Genomic DNA, 13,944 nt, shown 5'->3' on the forward strand with positions numbered 1-13,944 from the left:
ACTAGGGAAGCCCAGGAACTATATATATTCATTCAATAAATAGCCAGTTACATAAAGACCAATGAAAGATAGAGAGAGTTAAAAAGAATCCCATTTGTTATAAAAAAGCTTCAATTTTGTGTATATGGGTATGAGGAGAAACAAGCATGTTATCTATCATGTACCAATCCCAGCTAAAGAGCTGGGAATACAGAGGTGCACAACAGCCAGAGGAAGTCACTGGGAAGAGAAGCGCTACAAGGTTAAAACACAAACAGGTTAATTTTTGCAGTGGTGAAGACTAGCTATCAAAATCATGAGTGATTTTGATATTTTAAAATTCTGTTGTGAAGGAAACTTAATTTAGGCCACAAACCTTGGCCATGGGGAAAACATGACCTTTGATCTCTGTAACACATGAGAAATTGAAATAAAACCTAAGACAGTCAAACACAATAGGGCTTCCCTTGTGGCTCAGCTGGTAAAGAATCCGCCTGCAATGCGGGAGACCTGGGTTTGATCCCTGGGTTGGGAAGATCCGCTGGAGAAGGGAAAGGCTACCCACTCCAGTATTCTGGCCTGGAGAATTCCATGGACTGTACAGTCACCAAGAGTCAGACCGGACTGAGTGACTTTCACTTTCGCTTTTCATCAATTGCTGTAATGAAGAAAGGACCTTAATTCAGACAAAGAAGAAACTTAATCTTTAGAATAATAATAGAAGGAGAACCATAGTTTTTAATTTTCTAATAACTGTTATGGATAGCAACCAACATTCAGACTGTTACTGTGATAGATCATTGCACTTAATGACATGTTTATTTTAGAGTAATACATTTGTTTCAGCTTAATTGAATTAATGTAGTCATACCCTTTCAAAAGAATTTGAGGTTGCTGGCCTATATTTGTTTATGATTTTCAAAATGCTCCTGTAAGCTAAAAAGATGTATTACTCACTCATGCATACACAATACATATATATTTCTTCTCTGAGGGAAATCATAAAAATAACCACATAAAATAGCAATTACTAATTAGATGTCAATGGTAGTTTGTTGAAATCTCTTATCTTGTTATCGTCTATATCACTAACTGGTTCTTTACAGAGCAACAGAGTTGGCAGGAACCTACCTTTCTTTTTGCTGGATAAGAATGAAATATAAACAAAGAAGTTTACCTCTGAAGGTTAAAATAAATAAATTACAGATAAAACAAATCCTTTCATAATACGGTTTAGTATTTATGGGTACACAGCCTCCCATACTGTTCACATTAGTTGCAGACAGCAATCAGATTACGTGATGACTGAGCTACTTCTGGAGGGGTGGAGTTTTCTCCCTCTTTGCTGACCTGTTCCCATATCTCCTTCTAGTGCAGGTTTGAGTCTACTTATTACGACTGCTAAACTTCCATTCTCTAGAAATAATGGAGCTGGTAAAAACACACCTCTATTGGATGCATAATTCTGTTTATCTTCTCTAGTCTAAAGGTTTTGGCCTTATAATAATGTGCTGCGTTTAGATGCTCAGAATTTCTGTTTCCTTGGTAGCATGGGGAGATGCTGACGACAATGGCAGAAGTGAAAACAGATACAAAGGTGGCGCTGGAAACTGATTAATGCTTAAGGTTAAAAAATAAAAGTTGAAGATTACATTTGCATGTTATGAGGTGAGGAACCTATATACTTAAGCACTGACAGACAAACAAGGCACAATTTTACTTTTTCACTATGTCAAAGGATAGATTTGTCTTTTCCTGAGTCCCCAAATTATTTTAGCTGTTTTAGCAAACTACATTTGAGTCTCTGGGCCAGAAGCTTCTATGACTGTGGCATCTGCAGATAATTGATAACTTAATGTGCCCCCTTAAGTGGTAAGGTCAAGTCAAGCAGTACCTGCATGTGTCTATCACCTTCTTCTCCAATCATGTTTCTCCATTCCATGAGTGACCGCTGCAGATGCTCAAGGCCCGTTTCCCAAAGCCGGACACGGCCTCCCATATCAACAGTGACAACGCCACCCTTGCCCCACTCAGCTAGCAGTGCGTCTGTGTCCGAGATAGTAGACAGCCACGTGGTATACGGTGAGAGAGAGTCTGACCTGAAAAAGAAATCACGGTGTTCAACCAATTGAAGCCCAGGGAATGCTGCTAGTTCAACTTGCCTTACGTTAAACTCGCTGTAAAGAATTCTCATAATTACACAAGAACCTGCTATACAGCATGAGGAACTACATGCAGCGTCTTATAGTAACCTATAGTGGGAAAGGGTCTGAAAAGGAATATGGATGTGTATAACACGTACATGCATATATATATACATGTGAGTGAATCTGCTTACAACTGAAACTAATGTAACACTGCAAATTAACTATACTTCAGTAAGAAACATAATGTTTAAAAACACATTAAAAGCACATTAAAAACTAAGGGACCAACAGATTCATCTGGAAAGAAAAAATACATAGTTATTTACTGGTTATTTACATATTCCTTTTAAAATTTTTATTTATGTTTTAGCCGCACTGGGTCTTCTCACTTTGTGTGGGCTTTCTCTAATTGCAGCAAGCGGGGGCTCGTCTCTAGTTGAGGGACGTGGGCTTCTCACTCCAGTGGCTCCTCTGGTTGTGGAGCACAGGCTCTTGAGAGTGTGAGTTTAGCTGCCCCTCGGCATGTGGGATCTTCCCGGACTGGGGATAGAACCCGTGTCCCCTGCGGTTCTCAACCAGCGGACTACCAGGGAAGCCCAATTTATGTATCTTGCATTTGAAGATCCTGGATGACATTTTGCATTCACTGTCAGGAAGAAAGGAACTCTAAACCAACTCACACCTCAGACTCCTGCAAAGCTGACTCACTTCCCAGGGGTCTAAGGTCTATGCTGAAATTTAAGTCTTGTTTATGTGTTTTAACTGCATTTATTTGACATTTTGCCTTTTCTAAGTTAGATGGTTATATGGATTATAATAAGAATTTATATATTTCCTATACGTTTCATGCTTATACATATTTCTAATATATACAGTCAATTTAAGGAATGCAACTTTTGCCTGTAAGAGTCAATTGCACACTTCCTTTATCTGAGTATGGCTCTCACTATACAAAAGAAATAGATTAGAAATTCTAATTATCACGATTAATTTTCTAAATATATCTGGTATTTTCTCTATGAAATAAATGGTCTAAAGAGATGGTCTGATCAGATAATTAAAACAATAAAGTATCAATGTAGATTTGCAGAAACTACAAAACCACTATATATTAGGTAAATTTTTATACTGAAGAAATCAAGACTACTTTAATCTTTTTATCAGTCTGCCTTAGTGGATACTGAACACAGAGTGACAAAGCCAGCTACTCTGAGATATGGAACTCTTAGAAAGTGTTTATATAAAGAGAATAATAACAGTAGGATGGAACCAAGTGTTTCAGAGCTATAGGGTTGGCCAAAAAGTTTGTTCAGGTTTTTCCATTACATCTTATAAAAAACTCAAATGAACTTTTGGCCAACCCAATACTTTACAGTACTAGAAGGACTCAAGGCAACTTTTGATATAATAGAGGATTCATCTCATGGTGCTCTCTCAGAAAATACTTGCCTTAGGAAGAAAAACTAGGTACAGATGGTGAAGTAAAAGGCCATTCAAGAATAATGAAATTTAATCACTTGTGATGTGAGTAAATCTGCCACAAATGCTCAAGATGCATGATTCTATTGAGCACGGCACCTACTGGTTCCACACTTAACTCTCCAGCATGCAAGTTTAAATTTACCAGAGCAATTTCCTCAATACGCCAAAAAAATGCTGAAGAAATCATATACTTACTACAGCTTGCACACTACATCTAGAATCTCTTCTGTACCTTAAAAAGAAAATCACATTCCTCTTATCTATGATAACAAAGTCTTTAAGGAACACAGAGAATCACAGAAGAGTGAAGTCCAGACTTACACACACCCGTATGTTAGTGCTGAGTAGCATGGTTTTACAAAAGCAACAGAAGTTTCAGGACTAACACTCAAATTGTACTGAGAGCAAAAGTGATATGTTCTTTTTGGCCGCACAGTTACATATAGTTTTACTGTTTTCTATTATTTGAAGTTAGCCATCAAATGGAAAATTCCTGCTATCTAACCGAACACTAAATTTAAGCAACCAGCAACAAAACTGAAACCCAGATGGGCTGTTCCCTTGGATTACATATACACCAAAAATGGCAGTAGTTAATCTTGAGAGAAACTCAGGATATACTGACAATGAACAGACTCTAAAACAAGTGGCACTTGAAATAAGACAAGTTCAAATCGAGATGTTCTGTAAATGTAAAATATATACTGGGTTTCAAACACTCAGGAGAAAAAAGGAATGCAAAATATCATTAAAATTTTTATATCAAATACGTGTCAGAATAGTAATAGTTTATAATGGTAATAAAATACTATTAACGGTAATTTCACCGATTTCTTTGTGCACTCTTTTACTTTGGCCACTAAGAACATAAAATTACATATATGGCTCACATTCTATTTCTGTTGGACAGTGCAGCACTAAATGAATGAAGCATGGGGACCAGCTGGCACTAGCTGTATTTATATTATATATATATATATATATAGCCGTTCTTCCAGGTATTATTTCTATGGTGGGCATAACATATGGTTCATACAGAAAGCTAACAGAGAAAAACACTAAAATATAAAGCTAGGGCTGGGGAAGAAATGAAGAGGAATACTGAAAAAATAATTATTGTGCTTCAGAAATGTAGAAAAAAAGTTGTTCTTTTATTTTTTTACTTGAACTGATAGTATATTTCAATGAACATGCAACGGAATAAGAAATTTCCCCAAATGACTAAAAGCCATTTTTCATGAAATTGACACATTAAGATGCTCCAGAAAGACATTCTTGTATACGTTAGAACAAGTAAATCTATTTCTTTGAAAAATGCTTTCATTATTCATGTTTCTTGCTGCTGCTGCTAAGTCGCTTCAGTCGTGTTCGACTGTGCGACCCCATAGACAGCAGCCCACCAGGCTCCCCCATCCCTCGGATTCTCCAGGCAAGAACACTGGAGTGGGTTGCCATTGCCTTCTCCAATGCATGAAAGTGAAAGGTGAAAGTGAAGTCGCTCAGTCGTGTCCTATTCTTAGTGACCCCATGGACTGCAGCCCACCAGGCTCCTCCGTCCATTGGATTTTCCAGGCAAGAGTACTGGAGTGGGTTGCCATTGCCTTCTCCGCACGTTTCTTGAACCTGGCTAAACAAAGGGTCCTAAGAGATGAAACGGTGTTTGTGACTTATTTTGTGTTGTTGTACTGAGCGATGTTCTTTGGAAGCACGGAAGGCGGCTGGGGGACAGACACGTGTCCCTGCCCTTGCTCTGAGAGTGGAAGGCTCTCCAGGCTCCTCTGCCCAGGACCCGGGTGAGGCTTTAACCCTGTGTTCTGAGGCGCTGGCTGCTTGTGAGGCAGGACATGTGAGGAGTATGTGACATCAGTCTACACAGAAGCAGGGGCACAGGGGCTGAGAAAAAGGGAGGGCAGGCGTGGATGCATCCAGGAAGGGGTGGGCTAGAGGTGGGGACATGCGTGTTTTTCAAGGAATAGATGGTGCATCATCGGTCCTCTTTTTATATATTCCCTGAGTCTAACTATTTTGAACGCTTTGCTTCCACTGCTGAACAGGAATAAACCACTGGCAATAAATCTATTACAAATCTCTAGAATCCTTTGACTATTTTATGGACTGTAGATACACAGTTACATCTTTAAAAACAATATTAAACAAATGAGATTTAAATTCCTTTGACATCTTGAATACATTTACCTCAGAAAACTAATGTATGAAGTTAATAAATATGAAAATTTTTTCAGTGATAAAAATGCTGTTTGAAAAAGTTTTATCATAAGCATAGATCAAAAAAAAAAAAAAAAAGAAATGAACACTTGAAGGCTGTTAAGACTTATACCTAGGTAACATTTGAACATTTTTCCAGTGTTCAAATAAAAATGGCAAAGCAGCAAGATAAAAACAAACTGTAACTATATATATACATGAAAGAAAGAAAAAGAGCTTGCTATTTAAGGAAACAAAAAGCACATATTTATTCAGGGTACTTGGTAAGAATTCACTCTTTTTTTTTTAATCTGACATACAAGCTAAGAATGAAAGTGAAAATGGATTACCCAGGAATCGGGATGTATCGAAGTCTCTTAGACTGGAGATCAGTAACTTCTATATATCCAGCTGTCTGTGGAGGGGTAACATCTGCAAAGAAGTCAAGACACAAGCCGAGTGTTAAATTATTGTCTGATATAAAAACAGGACCCAAATAAAGCACAGATGCTGCTAAAAATGGAATGAAGTTATCACTCGCCTAGAACAGAACTCTGGGACCCACTTGACGAGGTCCGGGGCTAACCAACTCCAGTCTTGAGGTTAGATGCTCAGTTACGCTTTTGTTAGGAAAACACAGACATTGTCAGGTAGATGTATGTTATGCTGTGATTCTTTAGTGTCAGAGAATTACCTAAGTTCCTTTCATTTTCTTTGATATTAATAGCTTCCCAAGATGGGTCAGTGTTTTAGCACTTAAGAGTTTATCTGAAAATATTGCATCATTGGAATTTTTTTCCTTCCTAGGAAGTTACAACAGGGATGGTATAATACAGTGGAATCAGCACCTACTTGAAAACGGAATGGCCTGGTAGACAATCCTGGCTTGACATTTTCTAACTATGACTTACTATGGCCAAGTTAGTTCTCTCTCTGAGACCTGCTTTCATCAATTGCAAAACGAGGATGAGAAGAGCATCTGAGAATCATAACCATTACTTGCACACAATCAGTAGTTGTTCCACCCCAGTGGCTGTTATTATTAGGACCCCTCAAGACAGGAAAAGGTGAGGTGAAGATCGGGGCAGTGGGGCAAGGACTCTGGGTCATGAAGGTCATGAAAAGGTGGGGAAGGAGAGGGTAATGTGAGTCCCCAACTCCAATTCTAGCTGTTTCCCAGAAAACTCTGGGAGTTGACTGACTTTCCCCCCAAATCCCTGAGGACCACCATCACCTCATCATCGCCAGTCACCAGCACTGTGTCAGGAATCCTGCCTGTCTTTCCTGTGTCTCATTAATTGTGTGCTATGCTGCTGGGCTCAGCTGCTCAGCTGTGTCTGACTCGTTGCAACCCCGTAACTCAGGCTCCTCTTCCATGGAATTTTCCAGGCAAGAGTACTAGAGTGGGTTGCCATTTCCTACTCCAGGTGATCTTCCTGACCCAGGGATCGAACCCACGTCTCTTGCATCTCCTGCTTTGGCAGGTGGATTCTTTACCGCTGCGCCACCTAGGAAGTCCTATTAATTGCTTTTCTCTTTTTTGGCTGCACCACCCAGCACGTGGAATCCTAGTTTCTGACACTGGAAGCTCAGAATCTTAACCATTGGACCACCAGGGAAGTCCCTGTTTGGGACTTACAGATAGTGTTTTTAATACTGACAACTACAAACGCCTTGGATTCTGTTTGAGAGATGAGAAAGTGGAGACTTACAGAAGTGGTATAATAATGGACTTGGATAGTGATAGAGAAAGCTTTCAAAATCAGGCCTTCCTTCTGGCTTTAAAATCTCTGCTCTGCCCACTGCTCCACACAGCTTCTACCTGAGCTGACCGTGGGGCAACAATTTTAAAATGGCCTTATTTTTACAAAATCTTGGCTTCCAATGTCTCTTTAAAAAAAACAAAAACACAAACCTACAAAGAAACCATACTCTTAAAGATTTTTGTCTGTTGTCTATCTCCTATTACAATTTCTATTTTTTTTTCATATTGTAACAAAGTTTTCTCTCTCTACTATGCAAAGTCAGCTATAAGTCCAGGCAACTTTAAAGGTACTTCAAAGATACTTGCTTACGTGTTTACCCTTTTTAAAAAATTTTAATTTATTTATTTTTAATTGAAGAATAATTTCTTTATAATATTATGTTGGTTTCTGCCACACATCAGTATGAATCAGCCATAGATATACCTATGTCCTCTCCCTATTGAACCCCACTCCCACCTCCCACCCCACCCCACCCCCAGGCTGTCATGGAGCTCTGCATTTGGGCTCCCTGTGTCATAGAGCAAATGCCCACTGGTCATCTGTTTTACATACGGTAACGTACGTTGCAGCGCTACTTTCTCAATTCATCCCGTCCTCTCCTTTCCCCACTGCGTCCACAAGTCTTTATGTTTTTTTGTCTGCATCTCCACTGCTGCCCTGCAAATAGGTTCATTAGTGCCATCTTTCTAGATGCCATATATATGTGCTAATATGCAGTATTTTTCTCTTTCGGACTTACTTCACTCCGTGTGATAAGCTTTAGGTTTCATCCACTTCATTAGAACTGACCCAAATGCATCCTTTCTATGGCTGAGTCATACATATTCCGCTGTGCATATGTACCACACCTTCTTTACCCATTCATCTCTCAGCGGGCATCTAGGCTGCTTCCATGGCCCAGATACTGTAAGCAGTGCTACGATGAGCACTGAGGTGAATGTCTCTTTAAATTATGGCTTCCTCAGGGTATATGAACAACAGTGGGATTGTTGGTCATACGGTGCTTTTATTCCTAATTTTCTAAGGAATCTCCATACTGTTTTTCATAGTGGCTGAATCAATTTACATTCCCACCAACAGTGCAAGAGGGTTCTTTTCCCCACAACCTCTCTAGGATTTATTGTCTATAGATTTTTTTGATGATGGCCATTCTGACTAGTGTGAGGATACCTCATGGTAGTTTTGATTTGCATTTCTCTAATAATGAGCGATGTTGAGCATCTTTTCATGCATTTACTAGCCATCTGTGTGTCTTCTTTGGAGAATTGTCTGTTTAGGTCTTATGCTCACTTTTTGATTGGGTTGTTTTTCTGGTATTGACCTGCATGAGCTGTTTGTATATTTTGGAGATTAATCCTTTGTCAGTTGTTCCATTTGCTATTATTTCCTCCTATTCTTAGGGTTGTCTTTTCACCTTGTTTATAGTTTCCTACATTGTGCAAAAGCTTTTAAGTTTAATTAGGTCCCATTTGTTTATTTTTGGTTTTATTTCCACTACTTTAGCAGGTGGGTCATAAAGGACCTTGCTGTGATTCATGTCAAAGAGTGTTCTGTCTATGCTTCCCTCTAGGAGTCTTACATTTAGGTCTTTAATCCCTTTTGAGTTTATCTTTGCGTATGGTGTTAGGAAATGTTCTAATTTCATTCTTTTACATGTAGTCGTCCAGTTTTCCCAGCATCACTTATTGAAGATACTATCTTTTCTCCATTGTCTCATTAAAATTTCTGATTAGAATGAGAAGACTAGAATGTCCACATTGAATTTATCCAATGTAGTTTACAAAAAAATAAGAAACTTGGCATTTGAATTTCCTGTTCACAACTGAAGGTTTTCAAGGTGGCCACCCGACAACCTCAACATATCTCTTATTTATTCAAAAAACAAGGTTGAGAATCTCTGCATGAAGCACTGGGGAAGAGAGGAAAAAGACGAGTGTGGTTCTTGACTTGTCTGAGGAGCCCACAGCATAGAGAAGAAAGTGCCCTTTTCTCTTTTCTTTGAAAAGTAGAGGGGTGGATGGGGTGGGAGGTGGGAGGGAGGTTCAAGAGGAAGGGGACACATGTATACCCATGGCTGATTCATGTTGATGTATGGCAGAAATCAACACAATATTGTAACGTGATTATCCTCCAATTAAAAATAAATAAAAGCAAAAAAAAAAAATCACTGTGAGCCTTTAGGAACTTGGGAAGGATTCCAGGGTGGGAAGCACAGCCCTGTGGTCCTGTGTGGGCTGCGGATCTAGGCAAGAAGTGGTCCTGGGGGCATAAAGGGGCAGGAGGAAAGGAAGGCAGTGTCCAGGGGCAGCAGGGGGCAAGGAAAGCCAGTTACCGTGGTAACCGGACCACCCAGCGGAATCGGCCATCCCCAGACAGCCATCCGTACAAAGCCAATATGCTTATCATAAGTCACGCACTGCCAGCACTGGAAATGCTGCCTGGGATATAAGGTCAGTCTTGGCCAAACTTTTGCACCATATATCATTTTTGACAGCTCCTGCCTCTAGGACATAACCAAAGTGGGTTGAGTTATTTATAGACCCTGGGTTCTTTGCCAAAAATGACCAGTTATTGAAGTGGTTAGGATGACTAGCTCTGCCTAGCTAATCAGTTACGTTTGGCCTACCACTTACATGCACTCTTTTTCATAAATAGTAGTATCAAGCTGTGCTACCGCCACCATTGATTTTAGGCTTCCTGTGAAAGCAAAGTAAGCCAACTTATTTTAAATATCGTTTTTCCTATAGCTTTTTTTTTTCTTCCCCCACTGTGCAAGTTAATTCCATGGCATAAAGAGAATGAGAAAATCCAATAATGGCTCTGTTTCAGGGAGGAGAAAGCAAGAATTTTATTCTTCATGCTAAAAAGTATTTTCATGCATCAGAAAAAGGCAATTTGTGGCTAAAAAGGACTTTAAAGGTGGTAGTAGGTTGCTTCCCAGGTAGTGCTGGTTGTAAAGAACCTGCCTGTCAATGTAGGAGACATAAGAGATGCTGGTTCGCTGGGTCAGGAAGATCCTGATCCGCTGGAGAAGGGCATGGCAACCCACTCCAGTATTCCTGCCTAGACAATCCCATGGACAGAGGAGTCTGGCAGGCTACAGTCCATGGGGTCCCAAAGAGTTGGACACGACTGATGTGACTTAGCACAGTGATGGTGGTTATGGTAAGGCTTGAAAAATAATCAGAAGTGAAGTTTTCGGATTTGAAAATAAATCAGTTTAGAATACATGATTGAATTAAGGAAGTAAAACCGTGGCCAGATTTCCCTCCAAACTTAGCCAAATCCTTGTCTATCCATTTTAAATGTTTGGACACTGTAGAGAGGATGGAGGTTAAGTAAATTTCCATTACATTTGTAATCCAGGTGGATTTAGAAGAGAGGTATAAATTACATTTAGGGATTAGTTCCCCAACAATTAAAGGGAACTCATTGCCACAGCGTTCAGAGCACAGTTCCCATAAACAGTGGGGCAGCTTAGAGGCACAGCATCAAAGTTTGGAGCGGGGAGAAAAACTGTCGGGCAAAATAATCAAGAGCATTTTCAGAAGGAAGATGAAATTATATAAAAAATTCACTCCTTCAAGCAATGTAATTTGATGTATACGTGTTCCCTATGGTACTAGGTTTCAAGAACTTCTGTGTTCACAGATTCAAAGATTGATGTGTGCCCTGCAATCGGGGTGATAGCAAATCTTTTAATTTATTCAAAGTTCAAACAGCAGTGCGTTGCTTTCAATCAAGAGTCATTACTTTGTGTTTAAAGAGCTGAGGCCTATGATTTAAAGGGGAAAAAGAAAAAGCTACCATTTAACTAGAAGAAAAACGATTGGAAGAAAGAAGTAAATCGCCCCCCTGATCTGCATCAACCATGAGTTATGCCCTCTTTGTCAAAGCCGCCGGGAGAGTAACCTTGACAGCTCTGACTGGCTTCTTTAATAAAAGGCTACGCACGGCGTTCCTGGCTAACCAGGTGGCTGGTCTGTATTTACTTGAAAAAACTAGTTTGAATTATCACCAGAGACCTAAAGGCACACAGACTAAAGAGTCAAATAGGCTGAAAGGAAAAAACCATCAGCCCCAGTTTCACTCCTCTCACACCTCACATTCTACTCCCAGAGATACTTTCAACTTTTTAAAGCTGTTTCTTTGGTGTTCACCTTCATCCTTCTGGTGCTGTCTTGATGTTTTACTTTTAGGCATTATGTACTGATGTCCCATCATGTAGGACGAGACTTTAACTCTTTTTCACACACCCGCTTCCTCTGCCTGGGCGTCCCTGGTGGCTCAGTGGTAAAGGATCCACCTGCCATTGCAGGAGACATGGGTTTGATCCCTGGGTTGGGAAGAGAAGGTCCCCTGGGGAAGGAAATGGCAACCCACTCCAGTGTTCTTGCCTAGAGAATCCCACGGACAGAGGAGCTTGGGGGGCGGGCTACAGTCTAAGGGGTCACAAAGGAATCTGACACAACTCACTGACTAAACAACTTCCCTGGCCTAACACCCCACTTCCCATCCCCCAGTGTATTTATGTGATACCTGGATGCCCTCTGAGTCTTCATATATTTATGAAGGTCCGATTGTCAGAGACATGGTTTTTCCAGTGGTCATGTATGGATGTGAGAGTTGGACCATAAAGAAGGCTGACTGCCAACAAATTGATGCTTTTGAACTGTGGTGTTGGAGAAGACACTTGAGAGTCCCTTGGATAGCAAAGAGATCAAGCCAGTCCATCCTCAAGGAAATCAACCCTGAATATTCATTGGAAGGACTGATGCTGAAGCGGAAACTCCAATACTTTGGCCACCTGATATGAAGAGCCAACTCACTGGAAAAGACCCTCATTCTGGAAAAGATTGAAGGCAGGAGGAGAAGGGGGTGACAGAGGATCAGATGGGCAGATGGCATCATCGATTCAATGAACATGAGTTTGAGCAGATTCCAAGAGATAGTGAAGGACAGCCCGGTGTGCTGCAGTTCATGGGGTCGTAAAGAGTAGGACAAGAGAGATTGACAAAACAACAACAGCAATATGGAACTCCCATTCAAATGCATTTTTTTCCCTCCTGTTAACCTGTCTGACATCAATTTAATTATCAGACCAATCAAAAAACCTGAAGGGAAGAAGGGAAAAATTCCCCACCCCCACACCAAACTCTAGTCAGGCCTTTCTGAATCCTCTTCTCAATTAGGTACACACTTTTGGCCTTCTGTGTTCATCTGAGCATTGTCCAGTTTTAGCAAGAATAAAGTTCAGTTAGCTTAACCAGAAACCTAAACCTGGATATCTGGCAGAGTTCCTGATCCTCTACCATTTCCCAAATAAAGTCTGATCACCCTGGCCTTCCTGCAGCAGGGATCCTGTTAGGTTGGTTTAGTCAGAATCCTCCATTACCTCTGATTCCCTCTTAGTAATTTTCCATCCATTCATTCCCACCAACAAAACTGAAGGATCTCTACTATCTGATTTTAAGATAAACTATGAAGTAGTAATCAAGAGAGTATGGTGTTAATGAGGGGACAGACACAAAGATCAATTGAATACAAATGCAAACTCAGAAAGAAACCTACATACGTGGTCAGTTGCTTTCCACAGAGCTCCAAAGATAATTTGATGGAAAAAAGGATAGCCTTGTCAGTAAATGATGCTAAACAATTGACTATTTGCAAAACAATGAGCCTTAATCCACACCTTATACCATAAAGAAAATTAACTTGACCATATACTAATGCATATATACAGAATCTAGACAGATGGCAGCAAAGAATTTATCTGCAGGGCAGCAGTGGATAAACAGACATTGAGAACAGACTTATGGACACGGGGAGAGGGGAGGAGAGGCTGAGATGTATGTTGAGAGTCACATGGAAACTTACATTACCATATGTAAAATAGATAGCCAATGGGAATTTGCTGTGTGTCTCAGGAAACTCAAACTGGGGCTCCAGTTTGATACTCAAACTGTATCAACCTAGACGGGTGGGATGGGAAGGGATATGGGAGGGAGGTTCAAAAGGGAGGAGACATATGTATACCTATGACTGATTCATGTTGAGGTTTGACAGAAAGCAACAAAATTCTGTAGAACAATTATCCTTCAATTTAAAAAATAAATTAATTAAAAACATCAACCTGGAGTATAAATCTAAGTGCAATTGCATCTAGAAATATGAAATCCCTCAAACAAAACAGGAAATTTGGGCCTTTCACCAAAATGGGAGAAAATGTTTGGAAAACATGTATCTCATACATTGGACTTGTATCTAGACTATATAAGCCCAAAGACTCAAAAAATCATTAAAAAGAAAGCAAGTAACCCAGTTCAGAATGTGGGCAAAGGATCTGAAGAGACATTTCACTAAAG

General features: G+C 40.1%; 1 protein-coding gene across 1 annotated transcript in view; it reads right to left on the minus strand.

Moving 5' to 3' along the window:
- VWA8 (von Willebrand factor A domain containing 8) overlaps positions 1–13,944 on the minus strand; it is a 367,424-nt gene that overhangs the window by 112,159 nt on the left and 241,321 nt on the right. Inside the window, exons 36-37 of the mRNA XM_070471177.1 lie at positions 6,164–6,245; positions 1,874–2,078 (exon numbers count right to left, since the gene is read on the minus strand). Of these exons, the coding sequence (XP_070327278.1) occupies positions 1,874–2,078; positions 6,164–6,245 (287 nt within the window). The remainder of the gene's footprint in view (positions 1–1,873; positions 2,079–6,163; positions 6,246–13,944) is intronic.

Source organism: Odocoileus virginianus, chromosome 8 (assembly GCF_023699985.2).
Source record: "Odocoileus virginianus isolate 20LAN1187 ecotype Illinois chromosome 8, Ovbor_1.2, whole genome shotgun sequence".
NCBI classification, from domain to species: Eukaryota; Metazoa; Chordata; class Mammalia; order Artiodactyla; family Cervidae; genus Odocoileus; species Odocoileus virginianus.